Source organism: Anoplopoma fimbria, chromosome 2, assembly GCF_027596085.1.
Source record: "Anoplopoma fimbria isolate UVic2021 breed Golden Eagle Sablefish chromosome 2, Afim_UVic_2022, whole genome shotgun sequence".
NCBI classification, from domain to species: Eukaryota; Metazoa; Chordata; class Actinopteri; order Perciformes; family Anoplopomatidae; genus Anoplopoma; species Anoplopoma fimbria.
Genome location: NC_072450.1, coordinates 23,913,285 through 23,925,005, shown reverse-complemented (window position 1 = coordinate 23,925,005; position 11,721 = coordinate 23,913,285). Strand labels below are relative to the sequence as shown.

The window sequence follows — 11,721 nt, the reverse complement described above, 5'->3', positions numbered from 1 at the left end:
ATTGAAAAAAAAAACAAGTTTAGAGGGTAAATTCCTGTTCATTTGAACTACTAACAATTCATGGACATCTGAAAGGTGACAAGGAGCCCCAACTAAACACTGCTTGTTTGTAAGAGGGTCACAAGCCCAAAAGGGGAACCACTGCTTTTAATATTTGCATAAACTTTTAAACAGTCATTTTTAATATCAAATATTGATCTCGAAAATGACAATAACTGCTCACTAAATGTAGGCCTAATGGTGTAAAAAGTATAATATTTATCTCTCTTTTTTTGCTCTACCGTTTGTTCTGGTGCTGAACTAGTTCTATATGTTTAATGTTGCTCCATGTATTTGTCTCGTATTCTTTATCAATATGACAAAAAGCCTGTAGGAATAAAAACCTGATTCATGATCAGACAGTTAGCAGTCACGATGTCAAGCATATGGTCTCTGATCTCTCCTCGCACCCGCCTCGTTTTTCTCACCTGGACGGAAGTGCACATAAAAGGTAGCGCAGGTGAAGGCAGCCTCCTCCTCCTCCTCCTGTCCAGGTAGTGCGGCACGGCACGGCTCCGCTCTCTGGTCTACTTTCGGCTGAGGAGAGGAGGCATGACGCTGGATGTGTGGCACTCCTGTGGATATGAGACAAGTTGAAGTGTTCTTCTTCTTCTGCTTCCTCACTACCAGTAACCTCACGGACTAATGGGGCTTCTACTGCTGAGCCTGGTTCTTCGGTACTGGATCAACACCGTGGAGGGTAAGCGAGGAATACCAAGTGCTACACGTTTATAATGCGCAAACAAAGAGTAACAGTAAATCAAGAGCAAGATCCATAAATGCTGTGTTGGTATTTATGACTGGAATCTTATTGTGAAAGGCCTCTTTGTCATGCAAGAAAACTATTTTATTCAATTTAACTGCACTTTATTACATTACATTACATTACATTACAGTCATTTAGCAGACGCTTTTATCCAAAGCGACTTACAATAAGTGTATTCAGCATAGGTATTAAAGATGTATTAATATATAGGTATGTAAGACATATACGTATAGGTATGCTAATCAACGTATTATATCTTAGTTCAACTTTTTCATATTTTCATCATGTTCAATAACCTGCACACTTTCTAAAAGACCTGTGGTCAGCATTGACAAGCTCAGCTCAGACTCTGACTGCACTGTGTCTATGTGAGGTGCAGGATCATGTTCAGCTGGCAGCGCTGTGACCTGTGATGATTGTCTGCAGCTCAGTTCCCACTGTGCCTGGTGCACACAGGAGGTAAGCAGCCAGGTGTGCATGTATGACAATACAACATGTAAGTAGATAGTCATAATGCATTTTTAAAAATGCATGGTGTCTGGGCACAGGTGAGCAGAATGACGTTGTGTGTTTGGATTATGCACCTGATGATGAAACTAATATTGTATGGCCCACTTTAAAACAATCTCAGTCTTCCATCTGCAAACAGCACAACATGTGACTCTTTCCTTCACCTCTCAGAATTTCACAGACTGGTTTTCGGTTAGCGAGAGATGTGACACACTGGATATCTTACTAGAAAAGGGATGTGCCCTGGACCAGCGGCAGTTCCCTGTTTCCAAAAGCCAAATCCTGCAGGATCGCCCATTCGGGAAGAAGACAGGCAATGTCAACAACACTCAGATCTCCCCGCAGAAAATGGCACTAAAGCTGCGACCTGGTACGCAGCCCGTTTGATTTGATTATGTGGCTTGATGAAGTGCTTCCTTGTTTTCAGCAGGAACATAAGGTGTTGGTTTTGTTGTTGCACAGGCAGTCAGGTGACTTTCCAGGTCAAAATTCAGCACACGGAGGACTATCCTGTGGACATCTACTACCTGATGGACCTTTCAGCATCCATGATCGACGATCTAGCGATGATCAAAGACTTGGGGTCCTCTTTATCAAAAGAGATGGCCAAGCTCACCAGTAAATTTCGAATGGGCTTTGGTTCCTTTGTAGAGAAACCCGTCCTGCCCTTCATCAAAATCACGGAAGAGGAGCTGGCCAACCCCTGCAGGTATACAATAAATATTTAAATATGACCTTCAACAACATCCTCTTTTCTCATGTTAGAAATTTCAGTAATTTAGTTAGATGGAATCTTATTTAATTTTTTTACTTCTGCTGTGCTGCAGTAGTGTTTCCGTAACCTGCCTGCCGACGTTTGGCTACAAACACGTCTTGTCTCTGACGAGTAGCACCGACAAATTCAACGATATAATCGCCCGGCAGCGTGTATCTGCGAATATTGATATTCCAGAGGGCGGCTTTGACGCCATCATGCAGGCGGCTGTTTGTGGGGTAAGGTTTGGATTTGAAATAAATATTTGAAAGACATGAACCTAGATGTCAGTTTGTGATTCTGTCTTGTCATATTCTTTAATGGATTGGCCAGTTGATGATGTAAAAAGGAGTATGAGCAACATAATGTTTCTCCTGATAGGACAAGATAGGCTGGAGGAACGATTCGATGCGTTTGCTGGTGTTTGCCAGTGACGCTGACTCACACTTTGGGATGGACAGTAAGATGGCCGGCATCGTGATTCCCAACGATGGACAGTGTCACCTGGATGGCAACAACGAATACTCCATGTCAAAAGTGCAGGTAGGTCCACAGAGGCGCAGAAGACTTTTGTTTTTATCTTTTTGCATTATGTTGTAATAGATTTTTAAAATCTTTTGTTTTTCATATATGAACTCAGTTTCATGAGGTCATCTGTGATGCATCGTCACAGCCTTAAGCTCATTCACTTTTGACATTTAATCGTTCATCTTCCAGGAGTATCCAACTCTTGGTCAGCTGATTGATAAAGTGGTGGAGAACAACATCTTACTGATATTTGCTGTGACCAAAGACCAAAAACAAAACTACAAGGTAACACCTTCTGCTCATAAATATGTTTTTTTCCAGGTCCAAATTAGAGGCCTGTACAAGGACAGTGTGTGTGTGTGTGTGTGTGTGTGTGTGTGTGTGTGTGTGTGTGTGTGTGTGTGTGTGTGTGTGTGTGTGTGGTGTGTGTGTGTGTGTGTGTGTGTGTGTGTGTGAGCACGATGTTTATAGAGGGCAGCATATTTATTCATGGAGCTGCATTCTCATTCAACCTGTTCGAACTAGCCCTTTTTTTTTTCCCCTGGCTGTTTTCTGTGCTTTGCTTTCGGGACCACGAGCCAAAGTCTGCCCACATTTCTCCCAGTGACTTTATTGTTTATCTGTTGTTTTTTTCTCTTACAGAACTATGCAAATTTCATACCTGGTGCCACAGTTGGAGTCCTGGCGGAAGACTCGCGTAACATCCTGGAACTGATTGTAACGGCATACAAAGTAAATAAACAGGCTTGGTGATATGGATAGGGGGGCTGTGTGTGAGCAGGCAGTGGATAGACAGAAAAACAAATGCCATATTAAAAAGCAGTAGAACTGTGTTAAATTTAATAAAATCCAGTCATTTGGCATGTAAATGTTTTAAGCAAAACACACACATATGAGCACATATAAAGCATACCTGAGTTAGCCCTCTGTACATCTAATAGTTTTTCACAGCCAGCAGTCGATATCTCTGTCTTCTCAATTAATTTGCTTGCTTTTCCTCTTTCATACTTTTACGTTTTTTCTACCCCTCCACCACTCCGGTGTTTTGCATCAGCATGTTTGACAGCAAGTCTCTGCTTGTCCCAGCTGTTTGATCTCCTCATCTGTTTCTCACTCGCTCTTTCTTCCCCACTCTCGCTCTATCTTTATCTCTCAATACTTCTTGCATTCTCCTTCTGTTTAATCCCCCCTTGACAGCGGCGACTTTGGTGGCACGTCCTTTAGTTAATTCATTGGCTATGTCGTTAACACCCATCTTTAGTCTCTGAAGAGGGAAATCCTTTTTCCATCGCTCTGATTGTAAATACTTGTGGTTCTTAACAAACAGAGGGAAATTTAGTGATAGAAGAAATATGATTTGTATTTACACTACGCATGCAATGTTGGATTAAGGTTTGCAGCTCAGTGGATAGATATTTTAGCCACCCCACTTTAAATACCCTGCAACAGATTTACTGAATAACTCTTTTGAATCTGTTTAACTTTACTTTAATCCATCCTCAATTGGGTGTATCCCATAAACGTCCCCGTGTTTTCTCCCTCTTAGAAACACTGAAGGCACTGTGCAATTACAGGCCTACAGGAAACACACAATTTACCCTCTGTTAGCACCCAGACAGTCTGTCACAGAGTTCATTAGTCAGTCAAACACAGTCTTTCCTCCGGCTGAGGTTAGCTCTCTACCTTTCCTCAGGTGCTTTGTGTAGCACACCTAGGAGGATGACTCACCCAAAAAGAGCTAGATAGGTGGTTTCAAATAGTTTCAGCACGCTACAGGTCAGCGCAGGGTGAAAGTGTAATTCCACTCAAAGACCATAACTCCCAGTTCATGATAATAGAAGTCAGTATATTGATTTGATGGTGATTTTCACTATTTTGGGGAGAAAAACCTTTTTGTTCAGTTTGAGACCAGCACTGCCGATTGTGTTTCCACCCAATGTGCTGTAATTTGTCTGCGCTGTTCTTCAGGAGCTGCGTTCAGAGATCGAGCTGGAGGTCCTTGGAGACACAGAGGAGCTCCAGATGTCTTTTACAGCCATTTGCCCAAATGGCAACGTCCTCCCTGATGAAAAACGCTGCTCCAACATCAAACCTGGAGAGACGGTCAGTTGTTTTGCTTTAATCTGCTCTTTCTCTGTATTTGTGTTGCACCTTTCATACAGGCTAGTGCAGTTCAAAGTGCCATTACAGTTGACTGACAATCTGATAAGAGTGGTAAGAAAAGTAGAAAGATAGGAACAGTAAAGTACTTGGACACACCATAAAAATAACATATAGGATGATTTGAAGTGTGAGAAACAAATTATTAAAGCGAAATTGAATAAATAAAAATGTAAGTAAATTCATCTACAAGTTAAAGATGGAAATCACATGTTAATCGTGTAGCAGTCCAAGCAAAAGCCAGGCTAAAAAGACACGTGTTAAACTCCTGATAAAAGATATAAGCACTTCCGCTCAGTTCAGTTTTGGAGCATTAAATTGAAATTGACATTGTTTTTATTTTTCTCTGATATATTAGACAAAATGATTAATTGATTAATCCAGAAAATAGTCAATAGGTTAATCAATAATGAAAATCATGGGTAGCTGCAGCCCTAATTTTATCTTTGGTTTAAATGATACAGCTGGCGATGTCTTTTATTTCTCTTATTGGCAACTAAACCAACATTGTGTTCATCTCCCTATAGTGTCTGACATACAGCCTGTCTGAAAACAGCTAGGCAATGTATTTTATATTAAAAGTCACTCAAAGAGGTAAAGATTATGCATTTGTTGGGGAATATTTTCAGAGGTGGATATATGAAAACACATTTTGAGTATGTCTGGCAACGATGGTGTATGTGGGATTGATTTAAAAATGTCTTCACAATGAAGGAACATGTCACCAACAGTGTGGCACATTGATGTGCTTTTAGTAGACCGTGGACAACAACGGAGCTATAGAGAGGAATATTGCTGTAAGATAAGATAAGATAAGATAAGATAATCCTTTATTAGTCCCGCAGCGGGGAAATTTGCAGGCTTACAGCAGCATAGAGTTAAAGTGCACACAAGAGACATAGTAAAGAAAGACAAGATAAAAATAAAAATAAAAATGAAAATGAAAATGAAAATAAAAATAAAATAAAAAACAAGTATTATAAATAAGCAATAAAAACAGTAGAAAAACACAATAACTGAAATATAATATTTACAGACAGAAAAAAAAAAAAAACCTATATTAACTATTATTGTATTTGCTGTATTTACATGCAAAGCTTGTTATGATCATTTCATTGTCAGTTCAGCTCTTCTCATGGACTTCCCCTTCACTCCTCAGGTAGTGTTCAACGTGTCCGTGGAGCTCCCGGGGTGCGTGTCTGGACCTCGGCACTTCTCCCTGAAACCCTTGGGTTTACAGGACAGTCTGGAGGTGGAGCTGGAGTCTCTTTGCTCGTGTGACTGCCGGCAGCCTACCGAGCAAGCAAACAGCAGCCAGTGCGCAGAGGGCCAGGGGGCTTTCCAGTGCGGGGTGTGTGTGTGCCAGCCGGGGTTCCTGGGAGCGGAGTGCGAATGCAATGAGGAAAGCGCTTTGTTGAGCAACTGCCTCGCCAACAATGAGTCGGAGATATGCAGCGGTCAGGGCCAGTGCTACTGCGGAGAGTGTGTGTGTCACCCGTCCAGCTTCGGACGCATCTACGGACAACACTGCGAGTGTGACAACTACTCCTGTGCTCGCTTCCGTGGGGAGCTCTGCGGGGGTGAGCCATTACGCATGTGTTTGGGTTTTTTGGTTGCTTCCAGGGGCGCCGCTAGGGATTTTGGGCCCCATGAAAAGAATCTTTACAGGGCCCCCAACACAGCGGCAAAATTTTTTGATGCTATTTTACATACAATTATGCATTTTAATGGTATTTTTGACTATCATTACCATATTTGTGAAAGAAGAACAGCATGACAGTTGACATGTACAGTAGGGGAAGAACTGAGCACTCTGAATACAATGGAATTCATTTTGAGTCATTTATTTGCTGCACCACTGATTATATGTTAGTTAATAACTTAGTGTCATTATTTTTTCTGTATTATAATTTCATCATCATTAGGGGCCTCTCTGGGCCCCCCTCCATCATGGGCCCCTAGAATCCGTCTCCTTTACCCCCCCTTTTCGGCGCCCCTGGTTGCTTCACTGATTTTTTCTTCTTTTTTTTGTGTGTTTTGTAGGTCACGGGGTGTGTGACTGCGGGGAGTGTCACTGCGAAGGCGGCTGGACAGGGGAGTACTGTAACTGCAGCGACAGCACTGAGGCCTGCGCGTCAGAGGATGGCGCTCTCTGCAGCGGGCGGGGGAGATGCGAGTGCGGCCACTGCGTCTGCTCTGTGCCCGGAGCATCCGGGGACAGGTGTGAGAAGTGCCCGACGTGCGGAGACGCCTGCAGCTCTGCAAGGTGAGAACACGTTGATGCCATCAGCCCTTTTCCTCTGGGATTGTTGTTTCTGTACATGGAAGATGTAAGATGTTGTCTCCTTGCGTCACATGATCCGTCTGTTCTGTTGAGTTCAGGCATATCAGGTTCTGGTCCCCTTGTTCACATTGTGTCTACACCTTCCATGTGACATCAAAAGATAGCTAATGCCCCCCCCCCCCACACACACACACACACACACACAACACAGCACTAAGAGATTTCTTTGCTCCATTGTAAAGCAGCTGTCAGGGATAGTGCCATTTGATACCACTGTTACATGGGAGAAGGGTGATAGAGAGCGAGTGAAGCCTTGGGAAAACTGTGATAAGTGACCAACACTGGGATTTCTTTGTACTTGCCGTGTCAGTGATTGAGGCCTCTGTATTATCGCTAGGGAAAACTTGACCTTTTGTTTTCCCCCACTTGTTTGTGACACCAGGACCTGTGTAGAGTGCCATCTGCAGGAAGAGGACGATGCAGAGTTTTGTGATCAGATGTGCAGCGTCCCTAAAGTTGCCATCAACACAACAGCAGGTAAGGGACTCCACAATCCACCTGTTCTGCATCTGAGATCCACCAACGGCTTCCTTAGAAATGATCCAGCATTCTACAACTGCTGCTTCTTTTCTGCACACTTCTTATTACATATGTCAGGGCGGTATTATATTGTTAAAGTCATTATTGAGAATTTAATAGATTTAATAGATGTACTGTTTATATCCCGATGTGTTAATGCATTTGAAATCAAACTGTTTGACTGTTATGCATCACACAACATCCTTAAAACATTCTCAAACTTTATTAACCAATTTTGTCAAATTTTAATTGGAGCTTGCTCCAAATCCTCAAGTTGGAAAACAGAACTCACATGATAAGGTCAAATGTGTTTGATGAAATTTGGTAAACAGTAATATTGAATTATCTCCCAGCTCTTGTTGAGTATATGTCAAAATTGTTGACTTAAGAATCTCTGTAGAAGGTTTGATAATTTGTTCAACCATTGGAGAAGGATTCAGGTGTTCAAATTGAGCTGCTTATCTCTCTCTCTAAAGCATGCCGTATGTTTTTAGATTGACTCGATACCTCATCAAGCAGGTCATGTCAGAACAATATGAAAATCAACCGGCTATGATATTTGACACCTACATTAGATAGTCCATGTATCATAGGGGATATTTTGTTCCCTTCATGTAACATTAACATCTAATGCCGTTTTGGGCGTCGACTGTTTCTTTAGAATTTTATTATTATTATTGTGGGTATGGTGCCTTCAAGAGCTAGTGGGAATTTAAAACTGAAGCCACCAACAAGCTGTTAAAAAGAACGACCATGTTTGCTTAATGCTTGTTTTGCAGGTTTGTTGGTAACATACAGTATCTGGTGATCACTTGGCTTTGCCAAAACTTGTTTGTCAGGGGTTTCCAGGGAGATTAACAAGGAAGAATCTTCAAAACAGTCCTTGACGACGACAAACACTGACAACAAGGTCACAACAGGTTTCAAGTCGGTGCTAGTTGGTGCATTCATATCACAGTTGCTTGAAACGAAATCAGTGGATACCTGGAGCACAATTAATTATATGATTTGAAAATAATATAAATAAAGACAAAATTAGAAGCCTTATTCTTCTTTAGTTTAAGAACCCCATTCTTAACAGGATGTTCACCAACAGTAACGTTATCCATCAGCCCTTTAAGCACGGCCGCGTAGGTGTGCTGTAAATGCTTGTTGTTGCTGGAGCTTGCGTTTTTTGATAGTGGTATCAACATAGGGCCATGCTAAGTTTCCCCATGGGTCAGAGATTTGGAGGAATGCTGACCTTCATCGACTCCGGTCTCTCTCTAAAGCCTGTTCCCTCACCTCTCTAACACAACACCATCCATGTCCATTCAGGCAGCACCGGACAATGGGGAACATATTATTTACCTTGTCGTACAGGCAGAGCTATTGTAGTGCATGTGAATGGCCAAAGGACCCCGTCTTCCTTTATAGTGGAGATTATTTTAAACCCCTTAGTTGCACAGCCCATAGTTGTGCAAGCTGAGAGGTATACCTGATTATCACAGAGGATTTTCAGGCTTCAGATGTGAAATACAATAGTACGGTCCACACACACCAGATTGTAGTCTTTGATATGGAAATCACACTGACAGCACAACAGAGGCGAGTGTATCCTTTTACATTCTCAGCACAATGTCTAATGGGAAAATGATATACGATGGATTCATGCCCTCCTTATGGATATGTATGTTCACATTTCCTCTCAGATTATGACAAGAGCCCTTCTATGCAATGCAAGCTGATGATGGAGAATGAGTGCTGGATCTCTTTCAATGTGGTAGGAGGTGAGACGGGGATCACTGCCTACGATCTCCAGATGTACGGTAAGCTTGACAACAATGTAAGAAACAGATGGATGAGAAGGGAGAGTTCTGGTGTGAGGCTCAGGTCGTCTTCTGTGTCCTGTACCAGGTTGCCCAGAGCCTCCCAACATCCCCATGATTATTCTGGGCGTCTCCCTTTCCATCGTGTGTATCGGCCTGATCCTGCTGGCCGTGTGGAAGATGCTGGTGTCGGTCCACGACCGTAAAGAGGTGGCCAAGTTCGAGGCTGAGAGGTCAAAGGCAAAATGGCAGACGGTAAGATATGTCTGGTGATATTCTTTATATTTTTCATATTGTCAGCAAATCCCATCAAAACACAGAAACCGACAATGTATTGATTCTACTAACAAGTCTGCGTGATAAGCCGAAGCGGATATATCTTATTTTTCTGTGACGTAAACTTCCATTGTTTTCCAAAAACTGTTCAAACAAATGATTATAACTTTTATTGTCAAACAGAGACAAGTGTGGCCAACCAACACCTATCTATTCTAGATATATTAAATATTTGTTTCCCTCATTTAAATATTCTTTGTCTTACTTTGATTTCGGGGGATAACCATGCAAGCTCGATGTTTTGGAACTACAGTTCCCATAATGCTTTGAGAGATGTAAACAGGAAGTATCGTGCTGCCATGTAGGCATTTGGTAAGCAGTTGGCTACTACTACTACTGCTGGCAACTAATCTTTTTTGTCTTTAGTTTATAATTGTTTACAATTTGGCAAATAAGCACCATTAAAAGTAGACAGATTTAGCTATTAGCACTTCCTGTTTGCTATATACCCATGGATGTAGAGAAAACCATCACTAAATTACTTTAATACTGAGGAAAACGAGAGTGCAAATCACACCGAAAGTGTTCAGATTTATGACTTTGGGAAGAATTATGAATTTTGATTCAAACTCTCAAAAATCAGACAAAAAGGGTTTTAAAGTTAACCCCTAAACTTGATTGCCTTTCACCTCACCCAAAGCAAAAAGTAGTCCCCGACAAAAGCACTGTTTACGTCTTTTTGAGTAACATTTGCTAAAAACTGGGATGCCCAGCTGATTGAGGAAATTATTGAGCCTTTTTAGAGAATAAATGTGCATATTTTTGACCTCATTTTAAAAGTTTACCTTTTCACTTGGAACAAGTCTTAGACAGACTGGTATTCAGGAAAGGACAAACACTATATTGTGTATTGTCGTTGAAAATACACAATAAAGCATATCCTAGCCTTCATATTCTGGTGGCAATATTGTCATGAACTGTTGTTTGATCTTTTTAAATCAAAGTGATTATGAATGTTAACTTGTGTTTTTTCTTTTTCTCTCTTCAGGGGACCAACCCTCTTTTCAAAAGCTCGACGTCGACATTCAAAAATGTAACTTATAAGAACGCAGAGAGAGAAAAGATCCTTACACTGGGTGACTTCTGATGATAACTACTGGAGGCAAACCAACATCTGAATGCACTTAAGTGTCTGTGTGTGTGTGTGAGTGTGTGTGTGTGTGTGTGTGTGAGACAGAGAGAGAAAAATGACCTGTTTTTGTATAAATCTCTGTGTTGACTCAGAGATGTTATAACACAGTAGACAACACTGTGAACAGACAAACACTACATGATGAATTCGCTGCTGTAAAAGTGCACTGTCGATGTGTCAAACACTGCACTTCCCTGATGCATGATCCTACAAGCTTAAACGTTTGTGTACTGTAACATGCAGCTTGGAAAGGAGGAGTCTACACTACGCGTGGTCTACTACTGAAAATAATCTGTTTTATTCTAATGAATGTAAATATACAGGTTGATTATTATGATTTTTTTTAATATTGTATTTCTATTGTGAAGAGAGGCTGAGCCTCTAATGTTGGTTATTGAGTTTTCTAGTGGCATGGCACATGAATAAAGTTGAATTTTGACTTATTGTGAAACTATACTAGATTTTGCACATTTTTTGCACACAAACACTATTTAAAGTGTATTTTGTTTACAGTGGGCGTATTGTTCATTCGATTCGGGTCATTTGCTTTTTTGCAAATTTGCACCACTAAAGTATGACATAAGCTGGTTCCTGCTATATTACACACTCTGGTGACCCTGTCTTGAGGAAGGGATCTGTGTTATAGAATATATTTTGCCCTCAAGTTGTGTTTCAACAGATGACCTGAGAGCTGTCAGTGCTGGAGGCAACCGGCTGTAAAAACCCTCATGTCATCAGGATTATCACAGATTGGGCTGTAGAGTTGTGAAGGTGTATGCATTAAGAGGGACAAGGGGTCTAATGAAGATGCAAGTGCATTATGGG

The 11,721-nt window shown here is 41.4% G+C and overlaps 1 protein-coding gene across 1 annotated transcript; it reads left to right on the top strand.

The window, feature by feature from the left end:
* The first annotated feature begins 1,830 nt into the window (after positions 1–1,830).
* Positions 1,831–10,851, top strand: itgb6 (integrin, beta 6). The gene is made up of 12 exons (XM_054611247.1): positions 1,831–2,024; positions 2,143–2,308; positions 2,451–2,612; positions 2,787–2,882; positions 3,240–3,329; positions 4,566–4,700; positions 5,917–6,337; positions 6,801–7,023; positions 7,484–7,578; positions 9,312–9,428; positions 9,517–9,683; positions 10,753–10,851. The coding sequence occupies exons 1-12, from the start codon at positions 1,846–1,848 to the stop codon at positions 10,849–10,851; spliced, it is 1,950 nt and encodes a 649-aa protein (XP_054467222.1). The 5' UTR covers positions 1,831–1,845.
* Positions 10,852–11,721: the final 870 nt, after the last annotated feature.